Genomic DNA, 21,086 nt, shown 5'->3' with positions numbered 1-21,086 from the left:
TGTTTTTGTAAGTCCAGAGTTTTGTTTAATGTATTTTGTCTACTTCCTTTTGATTGATTGAAGTGCTTTAAAATAAAGCCAAACGTGCTCAGTGTGAATAAAACCTTTGTTACAGTAGCGAAAGACGGAATATTTCTCAATATTACATACGACACCTATGTGGTACTTAAATGAGATATTGTTATACAGTAAATTTTATATGAAATTTAGGTATCTTGTCCACATTTCATTCTCAACATTGTGGCAACTAAAATTGACCATACGGAAAGTATACCCTATGGACTTTTACCTCTGCAAACTCTTCAAAATTTCGAGCAATGTTTTACTATATTTAATGCATAATAACTGCGTTGAACATCGAAACAAAATTAAGTCATTTATGGGGGGAAGGTATCAGTCAAGATGATGTGTAAAAATCTAATTTTTGGGCCAAATAGTTTTTGTGGAATCAAATGATAAAGAGTGTCAAAGCAGTCGGAACACGATGTGTCTGCACAGGCGAGCAGTGCAGTGACAAAATCGCGCACAGCGCGGAATGCAGGGAGCACGTCTTTGTAGCAGCAAAAGGGTTAATGCAGCCGTGGTGGCTCTACTTCATGAACTGCGCGCTCCCCCCTAAACGTAAGCTTGCGAACTATGCTATACTATAGCGCTGCTTCTATTGGCGCATGCGTCATGTGCAACTGGCAACGCAGCAATCTCCCGCCAAGATAAAAGAATTGAACTATAGTACTGTCTACTTTGAGTGGATGCACTGAAATGTTAATCACTTGCATATCCAAGCATGTAGCACAAGCCATGCCAATTTGACATCTCATCCTCTCTAAACTGAGCAGTAACAGTGTTTTTACCACATTCTACAAATTCACATGTGTTTACTCTAATTTTTTGTTTCATGTTTTTAACATTTGTGAATTTCAATGTACTCTTAAAACAGTGTACATATTGCATTTAATCACTGGCTCAAATCTGTATGTTTGCCTTTATTAGCATCAAAAATTGTGGAAATTGATTATATAATATTGCTACAGTATTTTAATGTATCCAGTGAGTCCTTCACACAAGCACAAATTTATTGTAAATAGAATTATACACCAACTTTTGAATCAGACGGTCCATACCATTACTTCTTGTCTGTCACAATCTTTTAAAACTGAACACACGGTTATACAAATGGGTATATGAAAGTTCAGTACCTACTCATAAACCTTGTGGTAATGGCCAACAGTAGCATTATCCATTATGTGAAGCATGCTTGAGAAACGATCCATCCGTTGGAGTCCACAGAACTCACGAAATTCATTGTAACTAGGAATGCCATGTTCTCTTGCTCGAAGAATATTTAGTGAAGCAAGGTCCGTTCCATAATGATGAGTTGGTTTCTGAAAGAGGTGATTTGTCACCTGCAAAGAAGAATGATTTTTTCTGATAAATAAAACTGTTGATTAATATCATTCAGCTTCTCCACTGAATGCAAACAGAAATCAGAAATGTCATATTCCACAAATATAGAGATACATGTGATCTATCTGACAGCATCATGAAGAAATAATGCCATATATTAGTCATTACAGAGCAGGGAATCCTACTTTGACTAAAAATTAAGAAAATCTATAAATCAAATGGATTCGAGAGACAATACATTTTCCTGAGTACATTGCAAAGAATCAAAGCCAAGAGTTCAGCAGACAAAATGCTGAAGGAGAAAAATTATGAGACTCTAAATCATCACAAATAGAGTTGTAAATTTCAGTAAATCCTCAAAAAATGTGGAAGAATAAAGAAAATTTACAAAAGACTGATTAAACAGTTACATCTAGATACACACATATGCTTGGTAAACCACGATGAAGTCAAAATGTGCAGTATCTCCCATTGTATCAAGTATTCAGGTTTCTCAACATTCTCTGCATGTATGGGATACAAGAAGAATAACTGTTTAATTTATGTGTGTGCATGTTGCAATTGGTTTAATCTTGTTTTCATGGTCTCCATGTTAGTATAAGCAAGAGGCTGTAGAATATCCCCAGGTTGTTCACTTAACACTGGCTCTTGAAACTTTGTAAGTTGGCTTTCACAAGAAGTCTTGGGGTCTATTTGCATGCCTCTGCCAATTTAAGTTTTTCAGGAGTTTCATGATGCTCTCTCAATAGTCTAAGAAACCTCCCAAATGATTGTGCTGCCTTTCCTTGTAAACGTTCAATATCTATTAGTTCAGTTTGGTCTGGGTCCCACATGCTTGAGCAAAATTCTAAGATGGAATGCATGAGTGATTTGTAAGTAATCTCCTTTGTAGAATGACTCAGTTTCTCATTGTTCTACCAATCAAACAAAGCCTACCACACATTTTATGTAGCCCTTATTCTATGTGATCATATCATTACATATCCCCACAAACTCTTACACCCAGGTAACTGTATGAGGTTAATGACAAATAATGACTCACAGATATTGCAGTCATAGGATATCACATTTCTGAATGTTGAAAAGTGCACAATTTTATATTCCTGTACATTTAAATACAGTTGCCAGTCTTTGCACTACTTTAAAACTATATGAAGATCTGCCTGGATATTTGTGCAACTTTTTTTTGATAGTACTTCATTATCTGCATCACCTGTGTGAAGTCTGAAGTTACTACTGATATTTTCTATTAGGACACTAATATAAAACATGAACAACAGGGGCCACAATAAAATTCCTTGGGACATACTTGAAGTTACTTCCACTTCTGACGATGACTCTCCATGCAAGATAACACGCGGTATCTTCCGTACCAAGAAATATTTACTCCAGTCACAATTGTTGTTTGATACCCAATACATTCATACTTTTAATAATTTATGTTGGTAAGGTACTGAGTCAAATACTTTTCAGAAGCATCCACCTGACTGACTTGCTCTATGGTTTTCAGGATGTCATGTGGAAAAAAGCACAAGTTGGATTTTGCATGACGAAGTTTTCAAATGCATGCTCATTGACACAGAGAAAGTTGTTCTGTTCAAGATATCACAGTACATTTGAGATCAGAATATGTTTGAAGAATCTACAATAGATGGATATCAGTGATACTGTACATTATGTTGGAATCACTTCTGCAACATGCAGACAGATGTGATCTGTGCTCTCTCCCAACTACTTGACATAATTTTTTGTAAGAGGGATCTATGGTATAATGTGGTTAAAATGAGGCTAACTCAGCTACATATTTACAAATTCTTTAGAGAATCTGACAGGAATTCCATTTGGTACCGGAATCTTGTTTAATTTCAGATGTTTCTGAATGCATTTTACACTAACACCTACACCACTCATCTTTAAAGCAGTATGAGAATTACCCTATGGTGTCTGCCTCCTCAGCTGAGGGGTCAGCGCATCTGTCTGCTATGCTGTGGGTCCGAGTTGCTGGGCCGGAGATTTTCTCCACTTGGGGACTGGGTGTTTTGTTGTCATCATCATTTTCTCATCATCATCAACAAGCAAGTCACCCAATGTGGCATCAACTGAAAAGACTTATAACTAGGCAGCCAAAATTCCCCAGATGGGGTCTCCCAACCATCAGTGCCATATGAACATTTTGTTTCATTTCACTATGGTAATATTCCTGACTAGCGAAAAAGATAATGCTGCAATAATGGGCAATTTTAATGCAGTAGTAGGGTCCTACAAAGGCAACAAGTTCACAGGAAATTTAGGCTTTGGGGAACAAAAGAAATAGATGAAAATTTGGTAGATTTCTGCAATCAAAATGATATGGTTAATACAAATACATTATCTGAAGTTCCTCTTAAAAGTACATACACATGGGAAATTCCAGACAAAAGGTGCTTTCAGTTACATTACATCCTACTGAAGCAACGGTATAGGTATCAGATCAAATCATGGCATAGCTGTCCAGATCTGGACAAAGATATGGACATACACTTTTGTTAGCCAAGTGCAATATTAGATTTAAAAGAATCGAGAGATTGCTCGAAAAGAAATGGACAGTACAAAGACTGAAAGGAAAAGCAATAAAGACGACTTTTGAAGAAATGAACAATAAAATAGCTAATGGAATGCAGTAGAATAATATCAGGATGGGGGTAATTGAAGCAACAAATGAGATTTTAGGAAAAATGAAACTGGAACCCAGAAAGCTTCAAATGACAGAAGATATACTAAACCTAAGACTGAAAATAATATAATTGAGGACATCAATGAGTGTAACAGAGAAATGCAAGGTCCTCCAACCATGTGACATGAACGTGCCCTTCAGAATCTCAAAGAAGGAAAAGCAACCGTTGTTGGTTATATTCACGCAAAATTACTGAAACATTTTGGTATCAACATGAAAGCCCAGTTATTCAGGGAAATAAGCAACTGCTATGAAAGAGGGATCATATCAGAAGAATTCACACAATGCAGGACAATTACCATGCCTGAAAGAGGAAAGACAGTTGAATGCACCAATTATAGAATAATATCAATGTTATTACATGCCAGAACTTATCTTACCTTCTCTGACCCAGAAAAAGTTTTTGACAAAAAATACGAATTGACTGGATGGACAGAAGAATGATTAGAGAAGACAAAGGGAATAAAAGCCAACTGCAAAAGGACACATTGCATCAGATTTGCTCATGAAATCATAAAAGTTGCGGACTCTAAAAAAGAAATAAATAGAAAGATACAAGTCCTATCAGACACTCTTAAACTATGGAAATTAAAAGTGAATGAACAGAAAATGAAAGTAATGGTAGCACAGAAAATATGGGAGAAATTAAAACCAATACAATAACTGCATTTACAACTGAGAAAAACATTTTAAGCAGCACACATATGAATACAGCTACATCAAAAAATCTTTTGCAAAATCATTTGTATGCAGTTTACTGCTCTATGGAAGTCAAAGTTCGACTATGGATGAATTGGAAATGAATCCCCTTCAAGCTGCTGAAATGTGGATATGGCAGAAAACGACAAAAACTAGCTGGATGGAAAGAAAATTCAACCTGGAGGTCTTAGGGGAAATAAACAAAGAGAGAAGATTCTTAAAGGAATGGAAAAGAGAAAAATAAAATTTATTGTTCAAGTCATCAAACACAACATCTTCATCATTAGTACTCTTTAAGGGAAAGTGCTGAGAAATTAAGGAAGAGGACAGCCTAGGATGAAGTGTTTAGAAGACATGGAGAAGAAGATAGGAAATAACATTTACGTGGAACTGAAACAAACGGCCAATGACAGAAGAGAGGGGCTGCATAAACTAGGCATTCGCTTTTAGAATATAAATAAGAAAAATAACACTCCTGCATCTCCTGTTGTAAAGGAACATTTTAAAATTGAGCTCAGCATTTATGCTTTTAGTTTGTTACTCTCGTTTTGGCAGCTGTGCATTCATGAATCTCTGGACCTAACTTTGCTGTCATTCACAGCCTTTACATATTACCAGAATTTCTTTGGGTTTTGTGGGAAATCTTTTGATAAGACTCTGCTATTGTAATCTTTGAAGTCTTCATGCATGGTCCTTCTGACAGCTAAACACATTTTATTTAGTATTTTTCTTACTATTTTTGTCACACACAATAAAGGTCTGTTCGTTCCCTCAAATCATGAGAGCAGCGAAGGACACGTGACCTTCCCAATTTTTTTCATACAAGCATAACAAAATGAACATGTGATCTGTTGACACAGAGTATGAAAAATGTAAGTTCCAGTGTTGCTAAGTGTAACTGAAACAAAATATTTAAAAATTAAATAAACAAATGGTTCAAATGGCTCTGAGCACTATGGGACTTAACATCTGAGGTCATCAGCCCTCTAGAACTTATAACTACTTAAACTTAACTAACCTAAGGACATCACACACATCCATGCCCGAGGCAGGGTTCGAACCTGCGACCGTAGCAGTCGCGCGGTTCCAGACTGAAGCACCTAGAACCGCTCGGCCACACCGGCCGGCAATTAAATAAATAGATTTGGATCTCCAGAACAACCTGCTATCACAAATTCTTTGAAAAATATCTGGTTAGAAAAAATAAAATAACTAAATCATAAAGACATAATTATAAATTTTGTGGTCAAACATTTGGATAACATCAAAAGCATTCAGGTACAGAAGCAAAACATTTAGTGCAGCAAGAGAAAGTGTCACAAAGGGGATATTTTAGTAAACAAATACCCACTGTAGCCTATGTTACACTGTCTTCCCATTTTGTAAACTTGTACATATTTATGTTGTGTATAATTAGGACAGAACAACATACTCATCAGGATAATAAAGGAACTAAATCACCAAACTGGAACAATGTTTGTCAATGTGAGAATATGAACCAATTGGATGAAAATAATGTGTGACAAGAAGCTTGAACTACAAAAGAAAATTCTTTCAACAGGACAAAGCACCTCCCCACAAAGATGCTCTGATATTTGGAGAACTGAAGGATTTGTAAAATGAATTGCTGGAAAAACCCACTATATTCACCACAGACTTGACAGCATTTGACCAGAAATATTCTCTTATAAAAGAACATTGAGGCTGGAAAATGCATTGAGTTCAACAGCAATCACAGATGGAGCTTCCAGAAATGTACTTGAAAACTCAATTTATTCTCTGGAAAAATGTTGATGACTTACAGTGACATGAAACAGGACTACATGATAAAAAATTAAAAATCCCAGAGTTGGCAAATGGAAAGTTTGTTATTGTAGCTAAGTGGAAAAATAAGTAATAAAAATCTGGAAAAGCAGCAGAAATAAATATATGTTTCTCTTAAAGTATTACAGAAAAGAAGGAATTCATAACATACATAGCAGCAATTTCCTCTTTAGATTAAGGTGGGCTTTGTTTTCATTGATTAAGATATTTTGTCCAAAGAGAGTTTCTTATGTATTAAGTAACCATTTTTTTCTTACCTCTTGAGTAATGCCATCATCCATTGCTTGTGGCACTTGGTTAATCATTCCCATTACATACTGGTCATATCTTCCGGGCTTGTAAAGATCAAATGGCTGTTTTAACATTCCACTCAGACGCTGAGCACCTAAAATGTTAGAGAGAAATGGCAAGCAGGTACTAATCATTTCAACATGTGTTCAATACAATATGCCATTCACAAATTCTTATATTATCTTTCTTGAAGTCAGAAGACTTTTTTTAAAATTAAAGGCTTTTGTTCACCCAAATCTCTGATAAAAGAAAATTATGTGACTTCACAAAATACACTAGAAGAATATTCAGTTACTAATAACAACTAAATTTCCCAGTTTTATTTCAGGTAATGGTGTTCAAAGAGTGCTGTGATAACAGTTCTAAGGTATTTGAATTATCAGTACTGAATCCAGCTTCAGAGAACTGGAGTGAACGAAGTTAGAAATTAACAAGCTTCTCACTTAATATTTATTTTTACAGCCCAGTGTATCACAGTTTAATTCATACAGTAATTTAATGAGATTATTTTTAGGTTCAAAATTTCCTCAGTCCATTTCAAATCACCATCATGAACAGACAAGAGAGAGGATTTGTAAGTTTATTCACAGTGTCAGTTGTCACTTTCAATCTTACATTGAACACAAGTAAAGTGGTTAAAACTTCACTAAAAACCATTGATAACAGCTTTCTAATAAACTAAGGGCAATTATCCATTGTAAACATATTATTTTCTGCCCATCATTGTAAGCTATACACATTAGACATCCATAAGGTCGTGAGAATGTATAAGAACAACTGCATATAAATTATGATACATCACTGCAAGATGTGTAATAACCATTCCAACACAAATGTTTACAGAAAAACTTTGTTGTTGATCTAATAGCAAATAAATTATCCTGATTTAATATAATTACCCATGAAAGGCAATGCTTCATAACTGAGTTCTGGTCCAGCAAATAGTTTTAATCTGTCAGGAAGGTTCAAAACAAAACACACTCCACTGCAGAATAAATGATTCATTCTGGACACCACTATCTCTCTTCCATCACATTCCTTCAGATCAATATCAGGACAGAAAACACTTCAGTACAAGAATAAATTGCATGATAATATTGTTTAGGGTCTTCTTTAGATGTGTTACACTTCCCAGAATTCTTCCAGCAGACCAAAGTCATCTGTACACTGCACCTGTGTTTAGTCAAGTGACAAGTCATAATGCTAGCTTTAGATGAAATTAATGAGAATGGATTCAGCAATTTATTGTTAATGCTATAGCTGAACACTTCTGGTCTTTTTCTCTTCACTGGCTTTACAACAAGTGAAGGTCAAACATTGGAGAAATAACCAAATTGCACTTATTTTAGTAAGCATTTCACAAAACAGATATTTCTATCTTATTACCATAAAACCTAGGATGGGGATTTTCTAAAGTAACAATTTTGCTTTCAGTGTTTTTATGGCTATAAAATTTGTTTGGGGAAACCTAAACTAAACCAAAATGAGTTATAGCTTAATTATTAATAATTTTCCTTCTGGATTTTGTGTGTTCACTTGCTATAAATAGTCGGAATTTCATTATCTCTTTTCTGTTAAGGTGTATTGATATTTTTCTGCAGACAAATGCATCAGCAGTGAACAATCTAAATTCACCATCTGTATGGTTTCTTTCATATGCCTCAAAAACTAAAGTGATGCTATTATACTTCCCTGAGGCAGAAAAACAGTAAAAGAAAGAAGAAGAAGATAAAGATAACTGTTTCTCATAGAGACTGTATATGACATGGATTTATTTCTGTCTTTCAATAATTCTCCAAGCCGATGACATACTGCACACGGAAAGATATTCTGGTATGGTGCCCGACAGATCCATTAAAATTGCATTAAAAGTGCAAGTGCATGCCAATTTTCCAACCTGCAAGGAACTGTGAGTGAATACAATGAGTCGTATTCCACATAGGTGTTAAATCCCAAAGACATGATAACTTTGGCTATCAAAAGAAAATTCAGCTGAGAAAACTAATAAATTATGAGACAGGACTGTTGGCCAGTGCACTAAAATTCAAGAGCAAATTGAAAGAATACCTGTTGCAACATTCATTCTACACTATCAGTGAATTTTTTAGCATAAATGAGTTTGCATGTGTGTGGTTATATTGTATAACTGGGATGTGCCATTAGTACAAGCATAAATATAAATTATTTTTTTTGTTGTAAAAAATATCATATTGATTTTCAAGTATTAAGATATTGTTACATCCTAAATGCAATCAAGAGTAAATCCAAAAGCAGGATTGTCAATAGAGTACAACCCTTAGCACTAAAAGCATGTTTTTTACAGACACCAATATACTGTAGAGATGGAACAGAACTTCTTGCTGGATAGAGACTGCTGTCATTGCATCTATATGCAGCATAGTTCATGGCTTTGTTGCCTTTCCTGCTGTGTCAAAAGTTGTCATTGGAGCCAACTGCAGCATCCTAGATGGGTCAAATTGTCACATCTTCTTCAATAGGATGAGCATTCAACGTAGCCCCACCAGCTGAAAGTTTCCTTGAAAGGGAAGCTCCAACTAACCTGAGCACTATAGTAGGGTTCATAAAGTGACTCAGATAACATTCTGCACCTTTGTCTTCTTGATGGAGGATCATAATCCAACAAGTGACAAAGAATACAATACAGTCCAAAGTAGCATTTTAGGGACTTTTCTGATAGTCCCACTTCCCACAAAGGAATAAAATGTATCTCACTGGCTGGTGTCTGCTGGGCTTTATCTTACTGGTGGGTGTTTGGCACTACAGTGCTCTCAATCCTTCCCCTGGGTGTCCAAGGACCATATGTGTTCCAGCTCACTTGCTTCTTGGGTACTGGTGATGAGATGTTTCACTTACTTATCTTAAGTACTATCCAACTGAAATGGGAACAGTATACCCAGTGTCATTTTGGTCTTATGACCACAGAGCAGAAAGAACAGTGTGAAGCCTGTAGTGTATCGCTTTGCTGTGTTATATGTAAATTTCACCAAATCTCTCTGTTCAGCATCAACATTGAGAGCATATCTGCCAATGTCTTATTAAAGCATTCTGTGTGGTCATTTATCTGTGGGTGACAGGCAGTAGTCACCCTGTGGGTAATGTACCACAAAATAACCATTGCTACTAGTCTCCACCGAAAATATGATCTACAATCAGATAACATCACATGGGGTGTTCCATGCTTCAAAATGACATCTTCTACAAGGAATTTGTATTTTTTGTGCACTCATGATGCTTTGTTTCATCTCAAAAGAGGTAAAATTGCAGCTTATCAGACAACAATGCATGCCTCCATTCACCTACTGTCCAGTTTTGTTGTTTGGTCCACTGAAGATGTGCAACTTAATGCTTCTCCGTGAGCAATGACATTCTGTGCGATATTCTACTTCAAATTTCCATTGCCAGCAGTTCCCTATCCTCAGAAATAGGATGACTTGGACTTGCATTCACAGCAATTCCTGTCACTGATGAGGTGAGGCACTTTTCTATAGCCCGTGTTGACTAGGATAAGTTCACAACCCTTGTTCGTACACCAGGTTAAATGACTGTGAGTGGCATATCATTCCCTGTAGACACATCAGGCAGTTCGCATTGATATACCAAAAACCAGGCAACTTCATTCATGGTTTGATTATGTGCACACCCAACAAACACATTAGCTCCTTTCTGCATTCTGTCACATTGACACATCTAACTGTGCTGATTCCGTACAATTTACTGGCATGCACACAGGAGCTACATATTCAAAATTGTCTGTGAATTCCAGAATACAGAATAAGAGCAATAAGTGTGGAATGAAAACATATATTGGAAGAGTGAAGTGCTTGTCAAACTGTTTCTGTAAGCACTGCTGCGTTTCCAATGGTGCTGTTCATCTGCAGTTTTTTTGTCAGTCAGAAACACATGCAACTACCAAGAATTTGGATATGGTTGTTTGTGAAAGGAATATACAGGATGACACAAAAGTCTCTTAACATCTGAAAGTTCAGTACTTCAAGGAATAAAGTAGGTAGAGAGATAAGAATTGACATACATGCTTGAAATGACATGATATTTTATCAAAACAAAAACAGTGCACAAAATAATGAACAGATGGTGTGTCATATGATACAAATATAATGTTTAGCACAGCAATTGATTTTTACAAAAGATGGTGTTCTCCATAACAAATGCTTAACATGTTGGCCATTGTTCATCAACAAGCCTGTAGTCAAGGGACAATACTGTGAACAGCACTGTACAGCACGTCAGTAGGTCCAGTGAGACATTGCCATTGGATGTTGTCTGTTAACATCCCTAATGAGGTTAGACGATTGTGGTAGCCTTGCAACTTCAGCTAACCCCATAACCAATAATCACACAGATTGAGGTCTGGGGACCTGGGAGGTCAAGAATGATGCAAATGGCAGCTCAGCACTTGATCATCACCAAGCAATGTATGCAAGAGATCTTTCACATGTATAGCAATATGAGATGGAGTGCCATCCTGCATAAAAATCGTACCATCTGGGAGGTGTTTAACAGCCAAGCTATGGATGATGTGATTCTTTAACTTATCAGCATACCTCGCACCCACTATGCTGACAGTTTGAAAAGCAGTGCCCCACATTTCCCCAAAGAAAAAGGGTCTAATCATGACTGATGTGGTACATCCACACCACACAGTGTCTTTCTCGCCATGCAACGGAGGTTCCATGACAGTTCTAGGAACTTCGGTAGCCAAAATTCTGCAGTTGTGGGTAATGACACACCCCAGAGTGTGAAATGGGCCTCATTGGCCCAGTGCCATCTGTTGGCCAGTTTTAGCACAAGTTTTTGTTTTCAGTAACACTCTATGTCATTTCAGGCATGTGTGTCACATTTCACCTCTCTACCTACTTTATTCTATGAATTCATGCATTTTCAAATATTAATCGATTTTTGGGTCACTTAGTATTTATTCACAGCAGTACAATGTTTAATTTTACTAGGAACATTACAGAAGATTATTCTAAAGATATTTACCAATGAACCTATGATTCACACTCCAGCGCTGAACAACATTTGGTAACAAAGAATGGCCAAATCGAAAGGCTGCTGTAACAAATGATGATGACATCGTAGCATCTACCGTTGGATCATACTTATTCAAATAACCCTGAAAACAGAAAAATGTATGGTATTTTACAAAAATTATATTCTGCCTTTTAATTTTATCTTCATTTTACTAGATGTGTGATGTCATGCTGGAGATAATAAGACTCTTACTTCATCCAACAATGAAAGCTCATGTTTTTCCATTGAATTATGCCCCAGGAGCATGGGTAAAAACTCACGATATGTAATGTGTTGGACAAGTGCTGCAATAATGTGTCTTGTCTCCTAGAACAAAAGTTTCAAAGTTACATGATTGAATAATAACACTTAAATACAATTCACTGTGATAAAAGTGCCATGGACTGCACCCACAAGCACAATTATAACTGCTCAAGTAAAACAGAACAGAAATTCAACTAATTTATCCTGTATCATTAATGCATGAAATATTAATAATAAATTTATGCAAAGAAAGATATGCTGGAAAGTAGTTCTATTTATATTTCAGGAGACATAGTTCCATCTGTAACAAAATGGATAAGGCACCTGCCATGTCCCAGTTGGTGTGGATGTGAAAGTGACAGGATTACATTAGCATGTTTATCAGGTGAGGGTGCAAGAAGGCAATCACGTGTGTGAGTGGCATCATTTTATCAGTTATTGTGGTTAACGGCATTGTGCTTTTGTCTGGTGACTTTTATGTTGTGTTTTTGTCATTCCTTGAGTTGTGTTAGTGTACTCTCCAAGCATGAGCTAGTGTTTTTATTAAACTATGTATGTGAGTGCTTTTGTCTCTGGTACAAGTGAGAAGCCTGTTTTGTAGTGTTAAGCTTCAGTCTCATTCACCACTAATTTTAGAAGTTAGTGTTCAGTTTGGCTTGTTGTTTCTTTATCTATGTCTGTAAACATGTGTTTTAAGTGGTGCAGAAGAATATCATGTTTTATTGAGATGTTAATTGTGAAGCTTTCCAACATTCCAATACCTTTCAATATTTATTGCCCTTGTAGCAATGAGGTAGGTATCAGCTGATTTGGTATATGTTATTGACCTCAGTGTGCCACCATTCAACTCTCTAAAATGTAGCTAGTTGCACCAACATTATGTAAACATCTGATGGAGTTAAATTTTCCTGGAGACATATGAATGTAGTGGTCAGCATGTCTGCCTTGTAAACAGGAGACATGGGTTCGGGTCCCGGCCATGGCACAAATTATAATCCATTGCTTCATTTTCTATTGTTATCCAACATTATGCAACCAACTCAATGAGTGTCAAGCTAATTGGTGTACATGTCCCATATCTTCCTTATGTAGAGTTTTTGCTTTCACATTAACTTTGAAGAATTTGCTGATAACATGTAAATATCTTTCATGATTCACAAGGAAAAGGTACCATTGGCTGGGGAGTTGTTGGTGCTATTGTAAATTTAAATATTCATTATAATATTTTTGTTTTAGTATTGGTCATTAACACTCAGTTTATTATCAAGTTTGGTGAATCATTATGCCTTAATAGTGTATGTATGACTGAGTTATTGTTTTTCACATTCATGAGAGCTTGCAGCCATACAAATTGCTACCAGTAAAAAGATCAAAGATTTATTGTATTACAGCTAAATGTGATCAAATATGTTTCAAGATAAAACGGTTGTGATTAGCCAGGGTGAAATCACTCTTACAATGATGTGTTCAGATTAGTTTTCTGTTAATAAATGATGAATTGAAATGTGTCCCGTATAACCAAAAACACCTTCCATTCCCTGCCGTTTCAATCCCCAGACTGTGATCAGCCATGTCTCTGCAATATCCTTTCTTCCAGGATTGGTAGTCCCACAAGTTTTGCTCGAGAACTGTGTGGTCTGGAAGGTAAGAAATGAGGTATGACACTCACGTTTTAATATGCCAGGAAGTTTCATACCAGCACACAATCTGCTGCCAGCCCTGGATCTATGATAGTTCTGAACCGGGGCAAAAGCTAGTTACTGGCACCCCCCCCCCTCCCCCCTCGAACGTTTCAGGTAGGACATCGAAAATTTTTAAAAATCTGTTTTTCTAAATATATTCATTTCGTAGCACACATCTTTCTGAACAGTTTGATATATAAAACACATAATTTCATGGAAATGTAGGACATCTCATTTGTCTTAAGTGTGCCAAAGTGCAGTGCCATGCTTTTTCACACAGCATTCTTCTATCACATATCATCGTTTTTCACTCTGTGGGATTCAAACATGTAGCTGCGTTGGCTACCATCGACAAGCTACTAGCTAATGCTCAAAGTTGCTGTGATGTCGGAGCACCAGCGACAAGACCTATGACGCCCTTGGTGCCACTGGAATCCCCTGGTGATCTGGACATCACTGCGGCTTCCGATACGCAACGTCTAACCAGTCCGTCCTCACTCCAGAGCGGGTGGCAGACAGTGTTGGGTTCACGTGTCACTGGGCGGAATGCAAAAGAGGAAGCAAGCCATGCAGCTGGCTCCCTATGTCTTAGCAGCAGGTGCAACCTGCTACCTAGTGTTGATGAAAACTCTGAGCCAGCATGGGATGCCTCTCCTGTTGGGCCAGTGGTAGTTTTTCCTGCCCAGTCTGGACAAGTACAAAAGGTGCTTGTCATTGGGAGCTCGAATGTTAGGCAGGTGATGGAGCCCCTCAGGAAGACAGCAGGCAAGGTGGGAAAGAATTCCAGTGTGCTTTCAGTATGTTTGCTGAAAGGTCTCATCTGTGATGTGGAGGAGGCCCTGCCAGCAGCTATCGAGTGCACTGGGTGCAGCCGGCTGCATGTAGTGATACATGTCACCACGAATTATGCCTGCTGCTTGGGTTCTGAGGCCATCCTCAGCTCCTTTCGGCGCCTGGCTGATTTGGTGAAGGCAACCAGCAACGCACGCAGGTTGCTGGCTAAGCTGTCTATTTGTAGCATCGTATCCAGGGTTGATCACGGACCTCTGGTTTGGAGCAGAGTGGAAGGTATAAACCAGAGGCTCAGATGACTCTGCGACGGTGTTGGATGCAAATTTCTCGACCTCCACTATTGGGTGCAGAATTGTAGGGTTTCCCTTAATAGGTCAGGCGGGCATGACACACAGGAAGATGCTACTAGGGTAGCGGAGTACGTCTGGCGTACACATGGAGTTTTTTAGGTGAGAGAACCTCTCCCTTGGGATCAAAGACGATTTGCCTGTTAAATCAGCCACAGTGACCTCAGAGAATCTTGGTCCTCGTAGATCAGAGATAGAAAAGATTCAAATGATTTTAGTAAACTGCAGGAGCATCCAAGGAAATGTTTCAGAATTAGCGTCACATACTGAAGGTTATAATGCACAGATAGTACTGGGAACAGAAAGCTGGTTCAAACCAGACGTCAGTGACAATGAAATTCTAAGTTCAGATTGGAATGTTTATCGTAAGGATAGGTTAGTCGCCACTGGTGGCGGCATATTTATTGCAATAAAAAATTCGATAAAATCTAGCGAGGTTATCACGGATTCCGAATGTGAATTAATCTCAGTGAAATTGAGTATCAAAGAACAGTTAAAAATGGTGATCGGGTTCTTCTATAGACAACCTGGGTCAGGATCTGTAGTTGTAGAGCGCTTCATACAGAACTTACAGAATATCATTACTAATTTTCCTGATCATGCCGCTGTGATAGGGGGTGACTTCAACTCATCATATATAGATTGGGAGTATTGCATCATCAAAACTGCTGCCAGAGACAGTGATTAGTGTGGCATTGTTCTAGATGTCTTGTCTGAAAACTACCTTGAGCAGATAGAGAACAAAATCGAGAGGGTAACGTCTTAGACCTCCTGGCTACAAACAGAGAGGAAGGTATCAGTGATCATAAGGCTGTGACAGCCTACAAGGAATCTTAAGAAGGGTAGGAAGATATATTTGCTCAGCAGGGGTGACAAGATACAAATTTCAGAATTCCTCAGCAGTCAGCATCTAATATCCGGTGATGGGAACGAAGGTGTGGAGAGCAAGTGGAAAAAAATTCAAAAGCTTCGTTCAACATGACCTATACAAGTTTGCTCGGAGTAAAGTTTTAAGGGATGGGAAAGATCAACCATGGTTTAATAGCCATGTTGGAAAAGCACTTCCTAAACAAAGAGCACTTCATCTCAGATTCAAGAGAAGTAAAAACCTAGCTGACAAACAAAAGCTGAACGAAGCGAAAATGAGCGTAAGGAGAGCAATGAGAAAAGTGTTCAATGATTTTGAAAGTAAGACGTTGCCAACCGACATGAGTAAAAGCCCTATTAAATTTTGGTCGTATGTCAATCAGTAAGTGGGTCAAAATCTTCTATTCATTATCTCAGCCACCACACCGGCACCGAAACGGAAGATAACAGAGAGAAAGCCGAAATACTGAATTCGGTCTTCTGAAGTTGTTTCACCGCGTAGGATCGTAACATTCTCCCTCCTTTCACTTCGTTGTGCGAAAGTCGAAATGGCAGATATTGGGATAACAGATCGTGGAACTGAAAAGCAGCTACAATCGCTTAGTAGTGGAAAGGCATCAGGACCAGATGAGATACCCATAAGACTCTATAAAGATTATGCGTAAGAACTTGCTCCCCTTCTTGCAGTAATTTATCGTAGATCGCTTGAGCAACGAGAAGTACCTAATGACTGGAAAAAAGCGCAGGTCATTACCATTTTTAAGGAAGGCCGCAAGACAGATCCACACAATTATAGACCTATATCGTTGACGTCAATTTGTTGTAGAATTATGGAACATGTTTTATGCTCAAGAATTATGACGTTTTTGGAAAATGAAAGTCTCCTCTATAAAAATAAACATGGATTCTGGAAACAAAGATCCTGCAAAACTCAGTTCACTCTGTTCCTCCATAAAATCCACAGCGCTGTGGACTACGATGTTCAGGTTGATGCCGTGTTCCTTGATTTCAGTAAGGCATTTGACACCGGCCCGCTTTGCCGTTGCCGTTTAATGAAAAAAATACGAGCTTACAGGGGGGGGGGGGGGGGGGGAGTATCGAAGCAGACCTGCAATTGGATTCAGGACTTTCTTGCAGGCAGAACTCAACACGTCACTCTTAACGGAACAAAATCGACAGATGTAAAGATAATATCCGAAGTGCCACAGGGAAATGTGATAGGACCATTGCTGTTTACAATAAGCCTATATATGAGCTAGTAGAAAGCGTCAGATGCTCTTTAAGGCTATTTGCAGATGATGCAGTTGTCTATACCAAAGTAGCAACGTCAGAAGACAGGAAGAATTTGCAGAACGACCTGCAGAGAATTGACGATTAGTACAGGTTCTGGCAGTTGACGCTGAACATAAATAAATAACATACTGCACATACATAGGAAAAGAAACCCACTACTATACAGCTACACTATTGATGACAAACAGCTGGAGGCAGAGTCTGCCCTAAAATATGTAGGCGTAACTATCTAGAGCGACCTTACGTGGAATGACCATATAAAAAAAATACTGGGAAAAGCAGACACCAGACTCAGATTCATAGGAAGAATCTTAAGGAAATATATTTCAGCCACGCTTATAAGGTGCTTGCTCACCCGATTCTTGAGTACTGTTCATCTACCTGGGATCACCATCAGGTAGGACTGATAGAGGAGATAGAGAAGATCCAACGAAGAGTGGCGGAGTGGCGCGTTTCGTTACAGGATCGTTTAGCTGGCGAGAGAGCGTTACGGATATGCTAAACAAACTCCACTGACAGACGTTATAAGAGAGGCATTGTGCATCACGGAGAGAGTTAGTATTAAAATTTCGGGACAGCACTTTTCAGGAAAAGTCGGACAACATATTACTTCCACCCACATACATCGCACATACTGACCACGAGGAAAAAATTCGAGAAATTAGAGCCAATACAGAGGTTTACCGACAATCTTTCTTCCTGCGCACCTATTTGCGAGTGGAACAAGGTCGGAGGGATCAGATAGTGGTAGCGAAAGCACCCTCCGCCACACACCATTAGGTGGCTTGCGGAGTATGATGTAGATGTATGTGTATATGTTGTAATGAAGCCATCAAACCTATACTTAGGACAGTGCGGTGCCTCTCCTGCTCCCGTCGGCTGGTTTGACATCTTACTGCCCCCCCCCCCCCTTTAAAAAAAAACTGGGTGGGATTATTTGTGACTAGGGGCTACAAACTCGTCCGAAAATTTACATCTTTATTCCCGATCACTTAATAACTTCCTCTTTTGTGTGACATAAAATAAAGTATAGGAAACATAAAACCTGTAAAGACAGTACACATTTCTTCAATCATTAGATACTACAAGCAAAAAGTTTTATCTTAGAAAGTAGTTTCACATTGCATTCATATGCTCCAGTTTCTCAAGCAAGAGATTCAAAAGTAGTAATAGTACAAAATTTTTATATAAATTTGGAATTGTCATATTCGTCCATATAATTAGTGTGATGTCCTCATTTCTTCTCCTTCCTCGTTCTAACAAACAATCTTGTCATCAATAATTCCTGCCATAATCAAAACTTACTCGCCTGTTAACTTCACTAACCCCACCAGAATTACCGGTTTAGTTTTCCCGCGTTTATTCACTGGTTAGGCACTATTACGTGTTTGTACAACACTTTTTCATTCTATTCCGAGAATAGAACTTAAGCAGCTGCTAATTGAGGCCTTTACAACTGGCCCTTAGTAGTGTAGCAATCTGGCAAAAATTTTCTGTCAGAATTTCATTTTCTTGGATATGCCGAGAAGATAATATGTAATCTTTCTTAACTGTTATTCCTGTTAGTCGTTTATTTCCACTCTGGTAGTCTGAAGCTATGGATTTTGCTAATAAGTATACCAACACATATCATTCACACACCAAATCAACCACATAAAGGCAATCACCGTCTGGGCTTATTCGGCTCAGCTCGTACGGTCTTTTGTCTGCAGGAAAGTTTTTTTACTTCTAGATGCGATGGGGATTCCCCTGGCAGAGACATCATGTACTCCATGAAGGCATTCAAAAATCAACTAATGATTTGTTCAGAAATCAACTTAGATTGTGTTCAGAAACGTTCGAAAACCCACAGGTATGCGTTTGAAAATCATATGAATAATCAGAATGCCAATGTGTGCTGGATGTGCTTTGTGAAACAAGGTTTTTTCCTTCAAGAATAAGAATTTGGCACCTCCTGAAATTGCTGCCCAGGGCAGATACCCCAGTTTGCCCTCCCGCTCCCCCCCCCCCCCCCCCCCCCCCTCCTTCCAGAACTGGGCCTGTCTGCTGTAGAGTGAAAAATTTATTCTGGAAACACACCCCAAGCTTTGACTAAGCCATGTCTCTGCAATATCCTTTTTTTCTGAAGTTTCACTGGAGATCTTCTGTGAAGTCTGGAAGGTAGGAAATTTTATCAGTGAGTCTGTTTCAACATTTTATCTATCGGGACAACAAGAAATTTTATGCATGTGATTTAATATTGCAAGAGGCTTTTATTATTTATTTTCAGGATTTGTAAGCAACTGCAACTGTTTGTAATTGTAATAATCTGTAATTATATAGTACTGCTGTTCCATATAAAAGAAAAGGCACTCCAAAATGAAACTGCAATCAATTAAAGATAGAAAAACTGCTACCCAACCTGCAGCAATGAATACATACATGAATCAATGTTGTCAGAGATGCTAGGTTCAGGAATTTCAAATTTCTTAATTCTGCAAAAGGTAGAGGAGTGTCTGCAGCGGCAAAATATTCAGGAATTAAGTAGTGTGATTGTGGTTCTAAAAGCAAGTATTTTCATAGGTTTTTCTAGCTATAACTTTCAATCAGAGGTTCTTTCTATCTTTATTTGATTGTTATATAATGCAGACAGAAAATCCAGGATGAAACATAAAATGTATATAATAAGAGACCATTACTCACCAAACAGAGAAAATGCTAAGGAATAGAGAGGAATGTAGAGAGACAGAAAATCACTTAGCTCTCAAACCAAGTCCTCCATCAGAGCTAACAAACATGCAAGCAGCTCGTTCATATATAACTGCTGCAGTCTCCTAATGCTGTCGTCTAACTAAAACGAATAGCAATATTGGCTGTGTGGGTAATGGCTAAATGGAGAAAGTGTAGAATGAGAAGTAGGAGGGATGGACAGGTAAGTTTGCTAGGGTGAAATAAGTAGATGCATGAAGGGACAAGTTAGAAGATTACCAGAGACAACACTGAGAGGAAAGGGGAGAGTAAACGTAAATGTAAACTCCACTCGTGAATTAGGCCTTAAGTCTATTCCAACTATGCAACTGCTGCCTACAAAGAGTATGAGGAATGATCTATTATCACAAGACATATGGTCAGCATGCTACCAACCACTCCAGCCATTATTGCCAGTAGATAAACCTGATAATACCACTGCTTCATTATTCAGGCAGCTTCTAACATGGTCTCACAAGGCTGAATGGACCTCAACACAGACGACCTTACCTCAGAAATAATCCAAGGAGGTACTAGGCACCAAACCTCTGTCCTTCCACACTCACATAGGTCTGTTATAGATGAAGAATACAATATAGTTGGTGGAAGCAGGGCAGGTCTCGCAGCTGGATCTTCCACAGGAGCCTATGGAGCAGGGGTTTGAGAAGAGAAGGGATACAGGAATAGGGGAAACTATATGGGGAAGCAGAGGAGCCAGAGAAAGAGTAAGAGTGAATGAAATATTCCAACAGTGGAGCTAGGGTTGAGAGGAAAAATAATGGAGGGACTGAAAGGATAACTGACAGGGCAGGATGGTGGAATGTGGTGAGACATGAGGATACGTTGGGAAGTCAGGTGAAGAACATGAACTAATTGAGGCTGAAACCATGGGGTTGGGGTTAAATGGCCCTAGTTATGTAGCAGTTGTTGAAGTCAACAATATTATACTGCACAACATTTTCTGCAACTGGTTGGTCTTATTCATCTTTGACCATAATTCAGCAATGATTGTTCATCTGATCAGATAGATTGTTCAATATCATGCCTACATAGAGAGCTCTCCAGTGTTCACAGTGAATTTGTCATAGGAGACAACTGATTTAGGTGGCCTTGCCTTCAATAGGTAAGAAA

General features: G+C 38.3%; 1 protein-coding gene across 1 annotated transcript in view; it reads right to left on the bottom strand.

Annotated features, from left to right (window-relative positions):
* Positions 1 to 21,086, bottom strand: part of LOC124775874 (peroxidase-like) — a 152,158-nt gene that overhangs the window by 34,040 nt on the left and 97,032 nt on the right. The window contains exons 9-12 of the mRNA XM_047250707.1: positions 12,197 to 12,310; positions 11,954 to 12,086; positions 6,898 to 7,025; positions 1,201 to 1,403 (exon numbers count right to left, since the gene is read on the bottom strand). Coding sequence (XP_047106663.1) covers positions 1,201 to 1,403; positions 6,898 to 7,025; positions 11,954 to 12,086; positions 12,197 to 12,310 — 578 coding nt within the window. The remainder of the gene's footprint in view (positions 1 to 1,200; positions 1,404 to 6,897; positions 7,026 to 11,953; positions 12,087 to 12,196; positions 12,311 to 21,086) is intronic.

This window comes from Schistocerca piceifrons, chromosome 2 (assembly GCF_021461385.2).
Source record: "Schistocerca piceifrons isolate TAMUIC-IGC-003096 chromosome 2, iqSchPice1.1, whole genome shotgun sequence".
In the NCBI taxonomy this organism is placed as follows: Eukaryota; Metazoa; Arthropoda; class Insecta; order Orthoptera; family Acrididae; genus Schistocerca; species Schistocerca piceifrons.
This window is presented reverse-complemented; position numbering and strand designations above follow the sequence as displayed.